This window comes from Diabrotica undecimpunctata, chromosome 9 (assembly GCF_040954645.1).
Source record: "Diabrotica undecimpunctata isolate CICGRU chromosome 9, icDiaUnde3, whole genome shotgun sequence".
Lineage (NCBI taxonomy): Eukaryota > Metazoa > Arthropoda > Insecta > Coleoptera > Chrysomelidae > Diabrotica > Diabrotica undecimpunctata.
Window position 1 is genome coordinate 48,116,090 of NC_092811.1, and position 20,986 is coordinate 48,137,075.

The 20,986-nt window shown below is 33.3% G+C and overlaps 2 protein-coding genes across 2 annotated transcripts; both read left to right on the forward strand.

The window, feature by feature from the left end:
• Positions 1-1,281: 1,281 nt before the first annotated feature.
• On the forward strand, positions 1,282-2,382 carry LOC140450645 (E3 SUMO-protein ligase ZBED1-like). The gene has a single exon (XM_072544306.1). The coding sequence runs from the start codon at positions 1,282-1,284 to the stop codon at positions 2,380-2,382; it is 1,101 nt and encodes a 366-aa protein (XP_072400407.1).
• Positions 2,383-18,630: 16,248 nt separating this feature from the next.
• Positions 18,631-19,530, forward strand: LOC140450646 (matrix metalloproteinase-14-like). Its single transcript, XM_072544307.1, has one exon. The coding sequence runs from the start codon at positions 18,631-18,633 to the stop codon at positions 19,528-19,530; it is 900 nt and encodes a 299-aa protein (XP_072400408.1).
• The last annotated feature ends 1,456 nt before the right edge of the window (positions 19,531-20,986 follow it).

Sequence of the window (20,986 nt, forward strand, 5' to 3'; positions counted from 1 at the left end):
TCACAGATGTTGATGTAAATTTACCGATTTACGCCTGTATGTTTTTTTGTAGTTTCATCTTCTATTTTATTTTATTGTGTTGGACTGTTGTGTTTTATTATTATTATTCAGAGATAATATTTAGTGCACGCTGACGGCAAATAAAAATTGGTAAGTAGGTAAAATATATTATTACATATTTTGATGTAATGTATGTCCAAAACCAAATACTTAAAATATAATACACTGAACTAAATGCTTCCATAGCTGTTTATTTTGTACAACTAATTATACAAATGTAATTTGCTTTAAATATTTTGTTTTATTTTTTTTTTTGTTATTTTAGGATTTTGTCAGGAGTTCCATTTGTTAAATATCATGTCTACTAAAAGAAGTACCTTTTGGGACTATTTTTCTCAAAATTCCACGGATGATAGTAAGGTTAAATGTAATTTGTGTTTCTCACAGTTAACTTTTAAAAATGGATCAACGTCTAATATGACCCGGCATTTTAAATTAAAACATCCTACCTGAACAAATTCCCTTCGTTGGCTCAGTGAAGTTGTTCGTTCTGTTGTAATGGAAACACCAAATAATAGTAGCAGAGTTTATTGTTGAGACGTACACTATGGGTGTAGACCCGGGATTACTTTGAGTAGAGACTGATGAAGTTGATCGTTGAAGACTATATGTTCGTTGAGTGAATATTGATTGAATGCTTCTCTAGTCAAGAGATATTAGTTTTATATAAATTCTATTTGGGTCAATATTTTTCGCGTACCTAGCGTGATATGTGTATTTAATTTATGTAAATTGTTTAACTTTGTCAGTACTTTTGACTGATGTCCAAATTATTATTTATAATTGACCAAATGTGTATGTAACCTAATTAACTACGTGTGTGTATTTAATAACAAATAGATTCATTCGGTCTACTGGGTGATAAAATTATACTGTCCAATTTCGGATATGAAATATGAAGATTTGATATTGGACACTACCATTAACATTAAGGATACAAGAAAACGGGTATTGACTCTGGAAAGACAAGTGTTCGAAGAAAATAATCAGGAACATAGGCAAGCATTAAACGTTGACGATGAGATAAATGCGCCGGGAACTAATGAAGTGACAACGAAAAACCCGACAAAATCAAAACAAGTGCCTATTAGTGGATTTATTTAAAAACCATTGGCACTTTCCAAAAGACAAGCACTTGATAATCAATTGCTAAAATTTATCGTCACTGATTATCAACCGTTTAATCTTGTAGAAAGCACAAATTTTAAAAAGTTCGTGTGTATGTTAAACTTAAACTATGAGCTTCCCAGCCGAAAGGTACTATCAAATAGTTTGTTATCTGCGTCTTACGAACACTGTGTAACTAAATTAAGGACAATAGTAGTTACAACTCGCTATGTTGCTATTACAACCGATGGCTGGACATCAATTAATAATGAAGGTTTTTATGCCATTACTGCTCACTTCATAGATGACGACTGTAAAATGAAATCGGGATTATTGCCATCTTTTAAATTTGTAGGGCAGCATACTTCTGAAAATATATCAGAACAAATTAAGAAAACATTATCAGAATGGCAGGTTGACAATAAAATAGTGGCATGTGTAACAGATAACGCTGCGAATATGGTAAAAGCGGTACAGCTTGCAAAATGGTGGCATGTACCTTGTTTTGCCCACTCTCTTAATTTGATAGTTCAGTCTAGCTTGCCCAAAATCACAGATACTGTTAATAAAGTAAAGTCAGTAGTGGAGTTTTTTAAAAGGAGTTCTTCAGCGACGGAGAAATTACAAATTAATCAAAAACGCATGGGAATTGAAGTCCTCAAACTAAAAGAAGATTGTCCAACTAGATGGAATTCAACATTTGATATGTTACGAAGGTTTTTACAAAATAAGGAACCTGTACAGAGTACCATGGGGATTTTAAATATTCCTTCTCTTCCTATTTTATCACCAGAGGACTGGTATATAATAGAAAATTGCTGCGACATTTTGTATATATTTAACGAAATGACCACAGAACTCAGTGTGGAGAAAAATGCCACGCTTTCAAAAATCGCAGTATTAAGCAAAAACCTAATAAATTATTGTTTACGCTTAAAAAATGAAAATTTTGAAAGTGTTTCTGTGAATAATCTAGTTAATAAATTGCATGAGGAAGTAACAACTCGATTTAAAAGAAAATACCGAAATATAGATTTAATATGGGAGGCAGCATTTTTAGATCCTCGATTTAAACAACATGGATTTCACGAAGATGACAGTTTTAAACAAACCAAACAAAATATAATTGATAAATGTTTTGAGATAAAAGAGAAGTATAAAGTTAATACACCAACTGATGAATCTGTGGAAATACCTACTTCTTCGACGTCTTAAAAACAGGCACGTTTTGGTGACATGTGGTCTGAATTTGATTCGAGTGTGGAGACTATATTAAAAAAGTCAGATAACTCGCTAGCCGCTGCCATTATAGAGGTTGATAAATATTTACACATGCCAATAATTTCTCGCAAAGATGATCCACTTTTGTGGTGGAAAGAAAATAAAAGTTTGTTTCCCAGTCTATTTGAATTGATGCTAAAAAGACTTTGCATTCCAGCAACATCTGTACCTTGTGAAAGAATATTTTCTAAAACAGGACAGATCATAACGGAGAGACGAAATCGATTAAGTGCTGAAAACTCCACAAAAATGATATTTCTAAACAGCTATTTTAATAACTATGATTGTAACTAAATAGTAAATAGTGTGTACAATGTCAATTACAACTCATAACGAAAAGAGCTGCATGTTACATACATATATATATATATATATATATATATATATATATATATATATATATATATATATATATATATATATATATATATATATATGACTAAATAAGTTTTTATTTAACATTTTAATAAGGAGGTCTTATTAGTTAAGATTTTATTTTTATTTTATATTAAAATATGTATATCCTAAACCATTTTCAGTATTGTTATTGTATGTTATTTTATTATTGTAAAATTATTTTATTTTAGGATTATTTTCGTTTATATTTTCTGTTTTATGTTTGTGTGACAATAAAAAATGTTCTATAGCCGCGAAACTAATAGTAACTGATTGTAATTGTTATTTATTATGTCTCTACTATGTCAAATGCTCTTAGTTCTTCGATTAAATTTTAAACAATTGTTTTTACTAAACGAAACAATTTTTAAAATGTTAAAAATTTCTATATTCCAGTCTGTAATAATGAAATGTCATTTTTATTTCAAAGTATTCAATGTAAACAACACCACGTAGCACGTACCTATTTTGGTTCTGATAATGATAAGTATTCATTTAAAAATGGTAATGAAAATCTATACTACCGAGAAAAAAAACCTAATTAAATAAAACCAGACTAAACATATTTAACCTACACCTAAAACAATAAATTTGTGCTTAACAAGCTCAAATCCCTAATCGTTCAAATATCCTCACAATACTTTAACAATCACATTGTTGTCACGTGCCTTACAGAAAATGAATCTCCAGTCTGCACGAAATATTTTATCTTTGCATAGCGACCGAAAATGAATTGTTATGATATGTAGTTACAGTATCGGGTGAAATGTGTCAATTGTTTCAATGTTTCGAATCATTGTTTCGAAACATCACAGTGAGTTAATTCAAATGATTCGAAACATTCAAATGAGTCATTTCGCCCATCACTACTTTCATGATTGCTTCCATAGGAGTGAACTATTTCACGTTCGGAACGTATATATCGGCTGAACCTGAACCCCATTTTTTTTATTTTTGTATTTTTAAACACTCTTGATTATAAGTGCACCTTATATTCTTAATTTTTTGCTTGAGCTCGTTTACTCCAAAGCCCCCTTTTGCCATTCTTTCGACGATTTCATCCTCCGCAGCTTGCCTCATACTTTTATTTATGTAGTGTACACTACCTAAATTCCATAAACACTGGTATTCGCCATACATCTCTACAAGTTTTAAAGTGAAAGTGAAATGAAGTGAACTTTATTTTCACTATTTACACAAAACACAACTCCAGACGGAATGACAGCGTCCCTATGCACTCTCCTGCCTACTCTACTCTACCAAAATTGACCGCGTTCCATGGGTAGAGTGCGCAGGCGAGTGGATATTTTGGCAGTGGTGGTGGTAGTAGAGTAGAGTTACTTTGCCACATGTTGCTAGTCACTCTACTCTACCACGTACTATGCACTCTACTTGCTACTCTACTGCGCTGAGCGTTTTTACGGGTAGAGTTACTCTACCAAGTACTTGCATCATTACTCTACCCGTGTAAACGGGTCTTTAACGACATTTAACCGCGAACTTGGCGCAAGTAGAAAGAAGTATATAAAATAGAGGTGGGAATGGCTCACTTACTTTGATTAGGCGTGTTGTTGACCAGATGAAGTTCTATCCACGCACTAGATGAAAGACTACAGATGCTTTCCGCTACGGTGCTGGATGTGATGCTCGGTAGACTGTTTTTCTTCTTCTTCAAGTGCCCTCTCAGCTACGGAGTTTGGCAATCATCATTGCTATTGGTATCTTTGAAGCTGTTGCTCTAAATAATTGGTTAGCTGTGCACTAAAACCAGTCTCTTAAATTGCGCAGGCAAGATATACGTCGTCTCCCCACGCTCCGTTTGCCCTGAATCTTTCCTTGGATAATTATCTGGAGCAATCGGTACTTTTTCCCTCTTATCACATGACCAAAATATTCCAACTTCCTTCTCTTGATGGTGATCAACAGCTCCCGTTCTTTATTCATTCTTCGAAGAACCTCACTATTTGTTACTTTATCTGTCCAAGGTATTTTCAAAATTCTTCTATTCGGTAGACTGTTAGACCCTCACGAACCGAAGATGACAACTTGCCGGCTAATTAACTGAATTTAGATTGAATCAAACTGCACAAATGTCTTTGATAACCACTGATTTATCTGACGCGATGGACTATGAAGAAAACTATAAGGGTTGATACACTTTTGTTACGTATTTTATAAATTACAGTAAATAAAAAATCGATGATACAAAATAGCGAGCGAAGTTGAGAGCGAAGTGAAGTTGTTCGCGCCAAAAGCTGGCTTCTACTTTCACGGGTAAAAATATAAAGCGCTCTAGTTAGTGGCGGGTATGTTTGAATAGAGATAAAAAATTAATATATTATTACTGTGACAAATAAGTTTAAAATAAACACAGCTAAACATGCGAAACGGAACAGTGGTAATTGGGAAATGAACGAGATTAACCTTTTCGCACATGCATTTTTGTTTTTTAAGTTAAAAATTTGAAATTTGGTAGGAATATTCTTTAAAAATTTTTTTTTAATTTTTGGCCTACTCAAAATAATTCCGTTACCCATTTTAAGGGATGTGAATTGTACAGTATATTGTACATTGTGAACAAACGGTGCATACGGCCTGTACAATATATTGCACGTTGTGAGTAAATTGTAGTAGCTCTTGCGACTTTGGAAAACAAAATACAATTAAAAATCATATATCTGCAACTAATTAGTTTTGTTCGCGGAGACAGTCTCCGACTGGTTTCTGACTGATTCGCATGCGCAGTTCTATTTTCAAGCGTTCGCGGTGTTAAAAATCCGAGTCCCTGGCAGAGAGTACGGTGTTCGCGGGGTGTTTCTAACTGGTTCATAATCGGTTCATGATCAGTCCATTTGGTTCATGAATTAGAGTGTGGATTTTTAGTTGGCGCAAGCGCAAACGCTATAGAAACTGAAATTGTCAGATTTTTGGTTTGTTTTTCTTTCGGTCAATCGTCAATATACCAATATCAATTTTTTTTTTTTTTGAAACGTGGGAGTCGAGTCTTTACGTTCTACTTCTTTAAATAAATATAACGAAAACTTTCATATTTTAGCGATAAAATAAATAAGATTAAAAAGTAAGTATTTAACATTTGATTACTAATATAAAAAGTATACATACAATATATAAATAATAATAAATATGGAACTAAAAACAGTAAACATATTTATCGGTATTAAGGAATTATTGTTATTTACAGATGAGTGATCATTTTACATCCAGCGATGAGGATTTAGAGGAAATTCTGGACGTTCAAGGCGTACCAAAAAATTTAGATTATTTTGAGGAAACTGTACCTCTGTTCGATGACGATCAGTATGTGGAACATTTTCGCATCAGCAGAGAAAAAGTAGTGAGCTTATCGGAAAGATTTAGGCACTCTGAATATGTTCATTACCAGAAAGGAGATTCGCAAAAGATTTCTGCATTGAAATGTATAACTGTTTTCCTGTGGTTTACTGCTAATGAGGCAATTACTTTTAGAGATGTTGCAGATCGATTTAACATCTCCAAAAGTTCTTTACATAAAGTGGTAAGAAGAGTAACTTATTTTTTAAGTAATTTATCTGCTGAATATATACGTTGGCCAAATGATAATGAAAAGCAGACCATTGAGAGACATTTTCGTGATTACAATTTTCCAGGGGTAATTGGAGTTATTGATGGGACCCATGTGAAAATCGATAAACCAAAAGAAGATCCAGATTCATATTTAAATAGGAAGAAATATTATTCAATACAGGTAAAAAAGTAGAGTGTTTATGCCGGTTCCCCCCGGCATAGGGAAATCAATGTGTTAGAGAGAGAGCGTTCTATCAATGTGTTGGAGAGAGACAGATGACGTCACATGCCCGACGCGCAGTGGAAGGAGTCTACTGACTTATAGTTCAACTTTTATCCGCTAGATGTCACTAGTAGTCACTTAGCATCCGCCATTTTTCAACAATAATTTATAAATTATTTAGCTACCAAATCTTGTCAAATATCAAATTATGATGCTTTTGTTACAACACAATCCAAGTAAGATGTACATACTATTTAACACATAAATATTTTATTATTAGACACAGGTCAGGACTAAGGAAAATTTAAAACAAATATAAAATTAATATATATTTATTCTTTACGTCAAACGTGCTTCATTTCATCAATGTCTTCCATACGGTGTAAATCAGAAGAGTTTTACAAAAAAATACAAAAGTTAAAAGCCGATATACAGTGGTACGAAGATAGAACTGCAATTGAAAAACGATTTGCAGACTTTCATTTGTCAGAAAGAAAATTACCAAAAACAACACAATACCCGTTAAAAAGAATTCAGCCAACAAGATGTCTTAACTAACAACCTCGTTCATCATTCTCACAGCTATTGTTAATAATGTCCTTTATACAAACGTTCCAAATAATGTTAAGAACATAGCGATATGTTTTAACGATGTAAAAACTGATTGTAATCGAACTGAATGGGCTCTAATGGATCATGATGTTGTGAATTATGGCCAGCTTCCAGTATTTTTCAAAAAGATACCAAAGTCAGGAGGAGCATTCTACAAGATCATACTAATATCCCCAAATAACACCGAAAGTGATTCAAAATGGTACAAAACTAATAATGATGCCATCGGACATTATGGTTCATCGATTATACTTTTAACTATCGTATTAGTAATAAATGTATTTCTAACGATTAATATTATTATAAAATTTTTTGTAAATCGCAAATGTGAATCCTCTTGCATTAAAGTAAATATGTAAAAAAGGAAGACTGTGTTTTTTTTTAATAAAACTAAAATAATACGTTTAATATTTTATTTAAAAAAGTCTAATTTACATAGGTAATATCTTTTCACAAAACCATTGGCGGAGGTGATCCACATTTCTCTCGGTGCAGGAAAATAATCCAGTGGTGTGACATGGATTGGCATTATGAATAAAGTTTCCAGTAGCACAAGGTGTACCATCAAACTTGCAAGCATCAATAATGACGGGAAAAACTCCAAAAATATGACATTTCTTTTGTAAAAAGCCTGCTTTTTGTTCTCCGCGAACGTAAATGTAGTCAGCTGCGTACAACAGCTTAGATTCTAGTATTTCATTTATTTTGGAATATTCAACATCCCCATTAGAATACCGAAGACCATGCACGTTTTTCTCCAAGTACGCAGCAGTCTTCTTATCTTGATTACTTAATGTAGCAAACGGTTGTGGAGACGTAAATATATAATGACATCGTTTATTTCCAATTTCAATGCTAAGCTCTTTGGGTACAAACCACCCATCTACGGTGAATCCCTGAATGTCTACGAACGCTATTCTCATGATGACTGCTTGTCTGCTACTAACACTTTATTCAACTTATTTAATCTTTTTAAATGATATTTTTGACAACTTCAGTTAGAGGAAAGTATTCGAGTAGGCTGTCGTGAACAATTAAACAGTACGCTCGAGTGCCTGCCGGAAAACCTTCATCTGCTTCGATTTCCAACTTAACATCAACAGTTCCTGATCTGAATGACGTATCACCCTGTTTGGAGCAGTCGAACGTAAACAAGGTATATTTTTTAAATGCCTGATAATCCAAGATGGGATGTTTTGTTGACGAATGAGCATAACTGGGAAAGAATTCGGTATAGTTGTAGTGAGCTATAGCATAGTCATTTTTATCAAAATCTAATTGCATTCTCTCGTTAGGCCAATAGTCTCCATTAATAACCACTCGTATGCTTGACATTCTAATGTGATCGAATGACGTTGGATTGGCGTGAATATCATCTCGTTTAGAAGTTTGAAAAGCTACAATGACATAGCGTGGACGTTCAACAGCTGAAGTTGTCTTTACACTCCATATCTCACGTCGAGATCCTGCCGTAAGTGAAGGTAGTTCATTAAGCTCCCATTTACGGAAAGGTATAGTTATCGGCGTATTATTCTTAATCGGAGTCATTAATTCAATTTTCACATCATCATTGGGAAAGACATGTTTGACCTTGAGTTCCATGCTAGTAACAGTTAAAAGATACTGTCGTTGTCGTTGTGGCATTAGGTTCTTCCACTAAAATACAATCTCTATCATTACGTGCCCGAACAAATCGAAACACTTGCCGACCATAAGTTAATTTAGTGTAATCGTTGAAAATGTTAAAAATATGTTTTATCGGAATCAGTAAACTAAAGCTGTCTCCTGATAAATGTGGATTATTCGGATAGTTCCATCCTGCGGTACTGAGAAACTTGGAATCTTCAGGAGTGTAACACAACAAACTGCGAATAGTGCTAACTACGCCTGGATCTCGAACTATTTCCATATCGTGTGAACTTTGGGTATATGTACATGTATCAAACAAGAAGGCTCCAGCATTCGGTGCAAGAGAAACAGTTCCATTACCCACTTTCTTTATACTTCCTTTAATTTCCAAAAGTGTTTCGTGTATAGCAAAAAATGCATCTGATTGATTTATGATAAATTCAACAACATCGCTATTGTTAAATGACTTGATGTAAATTGTGTTGTAGCAAAATACTGGGTGGGGTGTGTAGGAGGAGAGAGGTATAAGAAGAGTGGTCTATATATATGGGATAAAATAGATAACAATTAAGTAAAGAAGTATGAAAAAAATATTGAACGGAATGTGGCTAGGCTAGCAATGTAGGCAAGAGAATGACCACTAGAAACTCAAGGATGGATACGGCCAATTTGCATGCCTTTTAAAGACAGTAAATCAGGAAAATATGTATGATGGATAGAAAAGAAGATAAGAAAAATGAATAGATATAATGAAAATTAACAAAGAAAACAAATTGAGGGCGCCAGAAGAGGGATAATACTCTAAAAAGAGTAACGGTCACTCTTCCAGGTATCGTATACTGCTAATATTAATTAAAGTTGATTTAATAAACAAAAATGCTGTAAATGTAAAAAGGTAAGGAAATATTAATAAAAAATTATATGCAAAACAAATTCAAGTTTATTAAATATAACTTCTTAGATTTTGACAATCTCTAAGTTACCCAAAAAGTATATGAAAATTTCACAATATAATATTTTAAAAAAGAAATGTTGAAAACAACTATAATAAAAAGTTGAAAACTACACAGAATAACTCTGATATAGAGTGTACAACCTACATCTAGGTTAAAAAACAACCTTAAACAAAATAATGCTAACGTTGGAAGAACGTATAGCCAAGTAAATATATCAAACTTACCTACAATATGACCAACAATATTGTTAAACAACTCTAAATTCACATACAAACAAAATAATATATATAAATGGGAACAAGCCAAGTTAAACAATTGAAACGGTCTATTATCCTGAAGGGATAATAGCCAGAGTTAATAACGCAAGATGAAATATAAAAAAAAATAGTTAAGTAAACACATAATGAAATAATTAAAGTTAATAATGAAATAAATGGTTAATACAAAAAAACAATGGAAGATAATCTCTGGGTAGAATTTGAGCTCAAACTTACCGATACCTTACACCAAGGGGAGTTATATTAATTAATATATATATATGTTATAAAAAAAAAACCTATAACTGGTGAAACAAGATATATATATAGTTCTGAAGTAAAAACCAACTGTCCTCCTAGGTGAAACAGTTGTCTGGAAGGATACTCCCGAATGGCTTCGGTGTCCCAGCGAAGTCCTCCTTGAGGTCCGAAATTAGCACGGAGCTGGTGCTAATTGGCTCAGTTCCGATGATGACTGTCCTGCCCTACCTCTAGGTGCAGGCTGGAGAAAAAATGAGGGTGGAGTAGACAATACTCCCTGGCTTGTCCCAATGACCCTGATTCTAATAGAGTTGAAGTGGTACTCTCCCTCGGATGTTCTGAGGGAAATTTATAATTCCATGGTAGGTGGCTGAAAACAATTCCCCGTTACTTCTAATCTCAACATTGATAAAAAAAGGAATCAAAGAAGAAGTGAGGAAAGTTTCTTTCAGCATAAGAAACCGGAGTAAAAAGATAATTATAGTAGATAAAAAAACCCATCCAATCGGATGTAGCGTGACCTTGCTTTACATAGATTAAAAATATAATGGCATTGAACAAAATACTATATTAAAATATGAAATAATAAATCTGAATAATAGGATATGGATAAAATACTCTAATGTTCATTAAAATATCTGTGGAAATTGTAATAGATGTTAAAGATTTTTATTATTAATAATTTATTATTATTTACCAGATAGCTACTTAATTCCGTGCTAGAAATCTCACTTCACCTCCCCGAGTTTCCGAAAACACCGTCAATTAAATTGTTATGGTTCTACTTGGAATATTTAACTTCTTGAAGTGAAGGAAATTCTATGCATTAATTGGATTTTCTTTCGCTAACTACCACCGTTGTGTACCACTTCAAACTCCCGATCAAAAGTGAATTTTAATTCACAGTTAATTAACCAAGAAGAGCCAATTTCCACTTCCCCTAGTCTCCTGTCATCTCTCTGGTTCGCAATGGTACCAAATTAGATCAGAGTGACAACTTAAATTATTAAAAATACACACTTAATGGGCAAATGAACACTTAAAGTTAGGCAACCCATACTACATCTCTGAAATTATTTTAATATAGATTGTTTATTATTTTAATATAAATTGTAATAAAAGTAACGACTGTTACAGTGTACGTACGAAATTCTTCTTTTCTAATAGTATCGTCGAACAGAGGTTTTTGGTAAATATCGAAAATAGGTGGCTGAGGTTCCTGAACCTGTCGTCGAATATATTGACGTTTTGACATCCTTCAACTTTAATCCAATGGAAACAAGAAAAGCTTTATTGACAGCAGACACGTCACGTCGCTTGCAGGATTTGTGTGAGACTAATGGATATTGGTGTGTAGAGTTTTGTTTTATAATTAAACCCATCTATATCGTTTCCTTAAAATCCAAATGCAGCGTACTTTTCTCTCCTCTAAAGTTAACAGGTCTTAATTCTTGATCAACTACACTAACGGTAATTTTGGTAATTTCACGTATGCTGTTGCTTACTGGTATGTATATAGGATTATGAGGACGTTCGTCTATAGAAAAACCAGGATCAACACTTATCGGAAAATGTAGAATCGTGTGCGCAGGTCTGTCCTCGTAGAAGGCTCCTTCGGTAATGTTGCATTCAAAGAGTAGACTCGATACTTTTATAATGTTGACAGGTTCATCTGAAGAATGCATTTTTCCTGGGGCCAAAATTCTATTTGAAGAGAATCCCAGTAATTTTCCAAGACTATCGTCTTTATCGAAAGTAATGGTGTGATCCTGACAAAAAATTTCACATTTAAGCGTATTGTTGTTCGGTCTTAAAGTAAACTCCCGAACCGAATTGTATTTATGCATTAATTCATTTCGAATGTACGCTTCGATATCAGTAATTTCATAGCATCCGGATGGAATTTCAATATTACGCAGCTTTGTACGATCATTTTGCTCATAGAAATAAAACTTTTCACCATCGATGTTTGGAATTGAATTAAATGTATGAAATCCCAACACTGCTACATAATACTGTCGAAACGGATCAAGCATAAGAGGTACTTGAGGAGTAAACGAAAACTCGTTTGTAGTACTCGTCAGGGTCAACAATCGAGACATGACTGATATGTGGTATAAGATGTAGTAAGTTAAATAACAAAATATGTTAAAAAATTCTTTTTATTTTTCGTATACTGTTACATGTTTTTTTTGTTTTATTTTTCTCATAATATGGCACTTCACAAAATACACATTTACTTTCCATATACATGCCACAAATATCACTCCATTCATGTTTATCATAATCTTTCTTGCAAGGTAAATATTCTTCTAGTGCGTGACGAATATCTTGACGTAGTTCATACCAAACACCGCTCGTTATATTTTCCATAAAAATGTGAATGGCACGTCTCAAGATTTCCTTAGATGGTTGCATTGTAAAGAAACTTTAAGCACAAATGTCCACAGTTTATTTGGTTATAACTTTGATATTGATCGTTATTGTAGAAAATTCTTCCGCCGTTCAAATATGATACTAGTTCTCCCGGTGGCTTCAAGCAACCATATGAATCAAAGTACTCTATGTTGTTGTTTATCTTCTTGTAAGCTACCCAATGTGTACCGGGGTTCGTTGAAATGTCGAGATTAATTATAGCACATTCATGTTTACGAGGGTTACGCGGTAAATTATCTCTCATAAACACACCAAGAAAATTTGAAATTTTAAGTAGTTTAGCAAATTTAATCAACTCCACATTAGTCAATGGTCTATTAGGTAGCTTCAGCGGTAGTTTTTTGACTTCTTTAAATATAATCCAAAGCCACCTTTAGCGTTTTTTCGAAGGTATAATCCTTTACCTAGATGTTCCATAGCTTTATTGTGACGTTTATCTTCTTCTAGTTTCTTTTGGGCATTCTTTGAATCAATTACACTCTTAGCGATTGCGCTCGCGCCCCCCGCCAATCTTCCAAGAGCTGATAAGCCTGCAAAGATGGGGATTAAAGGCAAAATACCACCAGATTTTGGTTCGAATAGAATGATTCGTGGAACTCGTACATTCTTTTTCCCACCTACATTCTTAACGGCTTTTCTAGCTGCTGCAAGTGCAACTAAGGCTGATTTACGTAGATTTGGTGACTGAGGAGTACGTTTCAACGTTTTAATAATTGGTTGTAGTACATGTCGCTTAAATGAACCAACACCTTTACCACGTTTCATACCCATACCCAGTTTTCGTTTAGCTTTCATTGCTGTAGTAGTAAACCAGGCAGTAGCTTTTTCACCTAAAGTTGCGTCTTTTGCTTTAACTCGTTCCCACGCTTTGTTTTCCAACACTCAATCTGCTTTATGTCGATCTTTCAATGAATTACTTTGGGAATATGCGATATCGTGATCCCTCGCAGCTCGATCTAATGGATTTATTCCAGAATCTCCACGAACTAGACGTTTCTGTAATTTTGTTCCAGGTCCTAGATATTGGTAACCAGGAGCATGTAATTCAAACGGTAGACTATTGATAAGAGAATTTAAAACTCCTTCACCTTGAACAACCAACATTGAAATGAATTGTTTCTTACAAAAAATTCCTTTATATAACCAATTGTATAAAATACATCTCAATCACAAGATGAATGTCGTTCAACAAGACAAGACACTAGCAGTGGAAAACTTAGATTTTGTCGATAACGTGACAAGAACCAGTAAACATGGTGCATTGTTACCACATTTTTTTCGTGCTATCATATGTGGTCCAAGTGGATGTGGCAAAACTAATGTTATGTTGGCATTACTGTTTGACCTGAATGGCGCTAAATTCAAAAATGTTTATGTTTATTCAAAGTCGTTGTTTCAACCCAAATACCAATTTTTGAAGGAAGTGTTGGAGTCTGTGAAAAAAGTAGGCTATTTTCCATTTAAAGACAATGACGATGTAATAAGTCCCAGTAAAGCTAAACCAAATTCTATTTTCATTTTTGATGATGTGTCAACTGATCCACAAAAAACAATACGTGAATATTACTGTATGGGTAGACATAAAGATATCGATTGTGCATACCTATGTCAATCATACAGTCGCGCAGGTAAACAACTTTTGCGTGATAATGCTAACCTTATTGTATTGTTTAAACAGGATGAGCTAAATTTAAAACACGTCTTTGACGATCACGTCTCACCTGACATGACATTTGACCAATTTAAACAATTTTGTTCCGAATGTTGGAAAGACAAATACGGTACATTCGTTATTGTTAAGGATTTCGATATTTCTAACGGACGATATCGTAAAGGCTTCGACAAATTTATAAAAATGTAGGTATGATCGAAACATTCGCATTGTATACCAATATGTCAGACAAAGAGGTAGTTGCACGCAAACGTAAAGTTGCCGAATTAGCTCGAGTCATTCGCAAAAAGTATTTGGCGCTAAAGTTAGGTAGAACAGAACAAGATGAGTCACTAAATAAACTATTTAAGCCGATAGCTAAACCTCTAAAAGATATTGCGCAATCTTCAAAAACGTTGCATCATGATATTAATAATAAGCTTAGACACGTCAAAAAGGAAGAGATCAAAACGGAAGAGGAGGTAAAAAAAGAAGATAACGATGACGATGTATTTCCTGCTGCAGTATCAACCAGTCAAGTTAAAGAACATGAAATGTTTGATCCTAATAATGTTTCGAAAGAGGTTATTAATGAATATATCGAGCAATATCCTCCAATGAGTCATAAGTATATAAAAGAGTTTTGGATGAAAGATAATAAAATTGATAAAAACTATGGACCTATTTACAATGATGAAATTGATTGGATGTTAGGTAAACGGCTAATAAACTTTAACAAAAACAAAGGTAGTATACAAGTCATCAGTGATGGTAGTGGGGAAGGAGGATGGGTGCCGGGAACGCCAGGTCTATACCAACTAATTTTCTATGATAACCCTGAAGATTATAATGATACAGATTTAAAGCACTATAAAAGTATATTAAATAGTACAGAAGTTCATCTGGATTCCAAAGGTCGTCTTAAAGGTGCAACTGGGAAAAAATATCATCATATTATCAAACCGCTATTTAAACCTACGGATGAAACAACAAAGAAATCGCCACCGAAAACTCGATCTACTGCATTAAAGAGACAACCTTTCGAAGGTCTTGTTCGTTTAGCAAAAACGACTCGTTCCTCATCGTCAACAACGTCTCCTCGAACATCGTTATCCTCACCATCTAGCTACAAAGGGTCAGGACTCGTCGATGATTCTCATTTGATCTACAATGATAATCCTATTGAATATGTGTATTGGGATGATCCAAACGAACTATGCGACAGACTCAAACTGTTGATTGCTTCCCAAGAAGCAGGAAACACATCCCACAATAACGAAATTGTTGCCATTATCAACGAATTACGTGAAGCAGATATTATATATTAATGTTAGGTTAGATTATTGGAACATCATTTCCATTATGAGTGTTGACAAGTTTGGTCGTCATCATTATCGTTCTAATGAACAAGTTGTTAAAAAGCTACGTGATGGTTTAAAGCAATCCATTTTGGATTTACAAAACCAGATACATGCAGTCAATAAGGATATTAAACGAGATCCTCCTGTAGCAGGTATACATCTTTCCAACAAGAAATACGTAGATGAAAGCATTGTTCACGTCAAAAATTTTGTAAGAAAAGAGTTTAATTTGATACGCAAAGAATATAATGCAAACGATGCTCAACTTGAACAAAAAATCTTAAACTCCATCAGCAAGATTGAAAGCAATTTTAATAAAAAAACGAATGAGTTATCTGATGACAATAAAATGGTTGGTTTGAAAATATCTGATTTAACAAAACAAGTACATGACTTTAAAAATAATTTAGATATATATAAAAGTGAAATGAAGAAGAACATTACAGATGCTGCCCACCAAAGTGCACAAAATATGCTGAAAACTTTGGAAATAGAAAAAAAGATTAAAACAATGGATCTTAATTCACATGAAAATCGTCTTAAGGTAATAGAAGATTACATCCAAAAGAGAAAAAATCATATAAAGACTAGGAAACAATGACTTAAAGCGTTAGAAGATAAAAAGGTTTGGAAGAGTAAAGATGTCTGATGTAAAAAAGATAAAAAGTAAAAAACATAATAAATTACGAAGCGAGTTACAGTTAAATATGCAAACAATAAATGCCAATAGAATTCATGATATTGAGCAATGGCAAAAAAGTATTCGAGATGAATCAGATATGAGATCATTATTAGATGGTAGAGTATCAGATCTGTCAAAGACTTTGTTCAAGCTGGATGAACGTTTATCTGCAGCAGTAAAAGAAATACAAGACTCACTTGCTATATTTAACACATATTTACTCCCTTTAGTCCAAAGAGTTAAAGCGTTAGAAGGTAGACATGGCGTATTCCAAAGAGAAGATACAACTAGTTAACGAGCTTCATAAGCAAGCACGAAAAAATTATCCGAGACGACGTACAATCATTAAAGGCTTAGACGATTTATGGCAGATGGACTTGGCTGAAATGCGATCTCATTCTCATAACAATAGAAATTTTAAATTAATTTTAGTTGTTATTGATTGTTTCTCGAAATACCTTTGGACTCGTCCATTAAAGACAAAAACGGGTGAGGAGCTAACTCAAGCATTTTCAGATATACTTAAACACAGTAAACGAATACCGAAAAATCTTCAGTCGGATCAGGGAACTGAATTTTACAACAAGTTTCAAAATTTAATGAAAAAACATAAAATAAACCACTACTCTGTTTTTACTACTATGAAAGCAGCCATAGCTGAACGCGTCATTAGAACGTTGAAATCCAAACTATACAAGTATTTCAGCTTACACGGTACATACAAGTGGATTGACATATTACCCAAAGTTACGTCTGAATACAATAATACAAAGCATTCAAAAACAGGGTACAAACCATCACAAGTGAACAAAACCAATGAAAAGGAGATTTTAAAAAACAAGTTTACGCATTTAAAAATCGCAGGTCCACGAAAATTTAAAGTAGGCGACATTGTACGCATCAGCAAAACCAAAATGTTATTCGACAAGGGTTACGTTCCAAGTTGGACAACAGAATTATTCAAAGTTACTAAAATCAATATTACCAACCCTGCAACGTATATGCTCGAAGACATGCAAGGTGCACCGATCAAAGGGGCCTTTTATGATGAAGAATTGCAGAAAACAGCCAATCCCGATATTTACTTAGTCGAAAAAGTTTTACGTCGTAAAAATAACAAAATGTACGTCAAATGGCTTGGCCTTGATGCAAAATATAATAGTTGGATTAATAATGACGCCATTATCTAAAAGGGTGGGGGGGAACAGAAGTATGAAAAATTGAGGAGAAACACGTAGAAACAAGTTTTTCTTTCTCAGTTTGTTACAGTCAGTTAGCTAGTAAAAATGTATTCCCAAGATACTGGATACTCAAGCGGCAGCGAGTATGATGTCACTCTTTCACCATCATCCGAAACATCAATCGTATGTGAAGACTATGATCATGAGTTGGATGCTCTTCTAGAAAAGTACGAAGAAGCAGCCAAGAACGAGACCCATTATCTGCTGTACACACATTTGTTAAATGGATCATACCAACTTGGATGTGGTCTAAGTCCAGCCAGAACATATACTCCTGCTGTAATTATGTGGAAGTCACCATGGCAGAAAATATCTTTCAGTACATGGGAATGGGAACAATTAATTACCCAACTCAATAAGAATAGTTTTTTCTATGAGAACGTGACCGTTCCTGATAATCCTGTTGAAATTCAGTGTGGTGACTATTGTAGAATTCGACAAATAATCTACGACAACATGAAATTCCTCGAAATAACCAAGCACGACATTAACGTTTGTCTCTCAGAAATGCAAGTGAACACCCTTTTAGAAGCAAATAACGAACTTTTAACACCGTATATATCCATGCTAGAGACTATTGAATTTTCAAATTATTATTATAATACGCTTAATATTGTTCGAAATAGTTTTAGTAATCAAAATTATACGTTTTTAGACGCCATTCAAAAATTGTATACATTTACACGGGAAGGATATACTTTACAACATATAGCGTTAGGGCAACTTATATTTTTCTGTAAACATAGGATCGCTAATGATCTTGAAAGAATTTAATAAAGCTTTTCAAAATATGTATTTGTTGTTTTATTTATTTAAAATAAAAATAAGATCAGTCGGGCTGGCGGGGTCAAAAAGTGTCAAATTTTACTTATATCAAACTAATACTTTCTTATTTGAACCAGTATCATTCGAGATGCATATCAATAAAGTTGTTCTGCTCATAGCAACTAGCATCGTAAGTTTTTGCTTAGGTGAAAATTTTAACGAGACAAATGCGGTGTCATGGTTAGAACAATATGGTTATATCACCACAAGTGAAACTGCACACACTGATATTACTGAAATACTAGAACAGTTTCAAGAAAGATATAATTTACCTGTGGATGGAAAATTAAATAGGGAAACAATGGCGTTAATGCAGAAACCAAGATGTACACAAGGAGACAATGCTTACGCTGTAAAATCAGCATGGAAAAAATTTGATTTAAAATGGTATTTTCCGCAATTTACCCCTGAAGCTTTGGCAGTCTCTAAAAGAGTATTTGAAATATGGGAAAAAGCATCAAAATTTAAGTTTACTTATCTAAAAGTTCCAATTCCAAATCCAGATATAACAATAACAGTCGTTCCAAAGCAGCACTCTTTTCGATATAATTGCCAGGGTAACAGCGACTGTCCTTTTAAATTTACAAGTGGTGTATTAGCACATTCTTATTTTCCACCAGCATCAGGATGCATAGAAATTCATATGAATAGCAACCTAACATGGGATTTCAGTTTGAATTCTACAGCAGAAGGTCGAACAAATTTCTTTGCTGTCCTTCTTCACGAAGTTGGTCACGCTTTAGGTTTATCCCATAGTAGCGATAAGAAAGCTGTAATGTATCCGTTTTATCAAACCCTACCTACTAACATATCTGAAGATGATAAAAGGGGCTTCGAAGAGTTATATGGACCTAAAAGTAAATCCACATCGATTCCAACTCAAGCTGGTGTTACAAGGAGCAGTTCTCCAACTTTAAAGACAACCACTACAGAAAGATCTAGGAGTAAGGCAACCACAATAGCCAAGTTTCGATGCAAAATGTCATAACGAATGTATGTGAATTGGAATACCCAGATTTAATATTTTTAGCATACGCTCCATCATTTCCAACATACCGAATGTACATAGTAAGTAAGGATCTGATATGGAAATATGACTTAAATAATGAAAAGATACCCACCGATGCTGAACAATTTATAAGATATTTGCCAAGGGGAATTACGAACGTAACACATGTTTTTCAAAGCACCAATGGAGATTTAATTGGTGTAAGTAGGAATCGTATATACGCAGCAGCATTTCCTAGCTTAAGAATTCATACAGATAACATGGTACCTGAAGTTAATAACGCAAGAAGTATTGCTGGTTTATTTCAAACAAATTCAGGAAAAAAATTTGTTTGTTTTGATGGTTCATTTATTGAATTTAATGATAAAGGCATTATCTCAAGAGGACGCATAAGTGACGTTGTTCCAGGAATACCAAATGATATTACATCAGCATTTAATTACATTGATGGGCATATATATTTCTTAAAGCAAAACATTTATTACAAGTTTAATGAATTTACAAGAAGTGTCGTTGAAAAAGGTAGTTTTAACTGGAATTTGTTAGGGTTCCCTTGTCCTGATAATGGATTAATAAAACAACTGAAATCCTTATTATCTAAAGTAAATTTATTTTATGAATGATTAATGTCTAAATGGGAATTTGTATTGGGAAAATGTAAATTAAAATAAAGAATATTTTATTATAAAGTTTTTTTATTTTGACATTTTTTTTATTTACAATAATATATGTACAAAATATAATATAAACATTAACTTAGATAGGAATGAACAATTTTTAATTTTTTTTAAATTTGTTTGTCGAAAAAAGTTAATAATTGTTTTCAAAAGAGTCAATATCACAATCTACATCTGAATCATCAAATCTGGTTTTTCTAGGCATTTCATGTAAGTCATCTATACAAGAATCGGTATCTTTTATTTTAAATAATACACGTTCAAAACAGTTATGACACCAATAATATTTTTGTTGGTATACATCCTTAATAATATCATGGATATCGTAAACCTCGTGAGAATGGTCATAGCAAACAAATATATATTTATTTAAATATTCATGTATTTTTTTAAATTGATAAAAACACCTTTTGCATACTTTAAGACGATATTGTTGAAGGAAATATCCACTTGACCATACGCAATAACTAGAATAATTTTCAAAAACATACTCCCAATCGGATTTTCCTAATATAGTATTAATTAAATCTGGATCTATTTCTTTGGAACATGTAATATAGTTAAGTCTTTCATATGAATGATCAGAATCATTTTTAGCTTTCTTTATCATAAAACGCCATTTAAATTTAGGATAATATACTACTATTGTCTTGGTTAATTTCCATGGTAGCGGAGATTGTAGCATAAAATCTGCTGCTGATGTTATTGATTCACAAATTTTTTTAACAGATAATGTTAATAATGTTGGAACGTTCATC

Excerpts from the sequence above, each read along its gene's own strand:
- LOC140450645 (XM_072544306.1), top strand. The coding sequence starts at position 1,282 with ATGTTAAACTTAAACTATGAGCTTCCCAGCCGAAAGGTACTATCAAAT.
- LOC140450646 (XM_072544307.1), top strand. The coding sequence starts at position 18,631 with ATGCATATCAATAAAGTTGTTCTGCTCATAGCAACTAGCATCGTAAGT.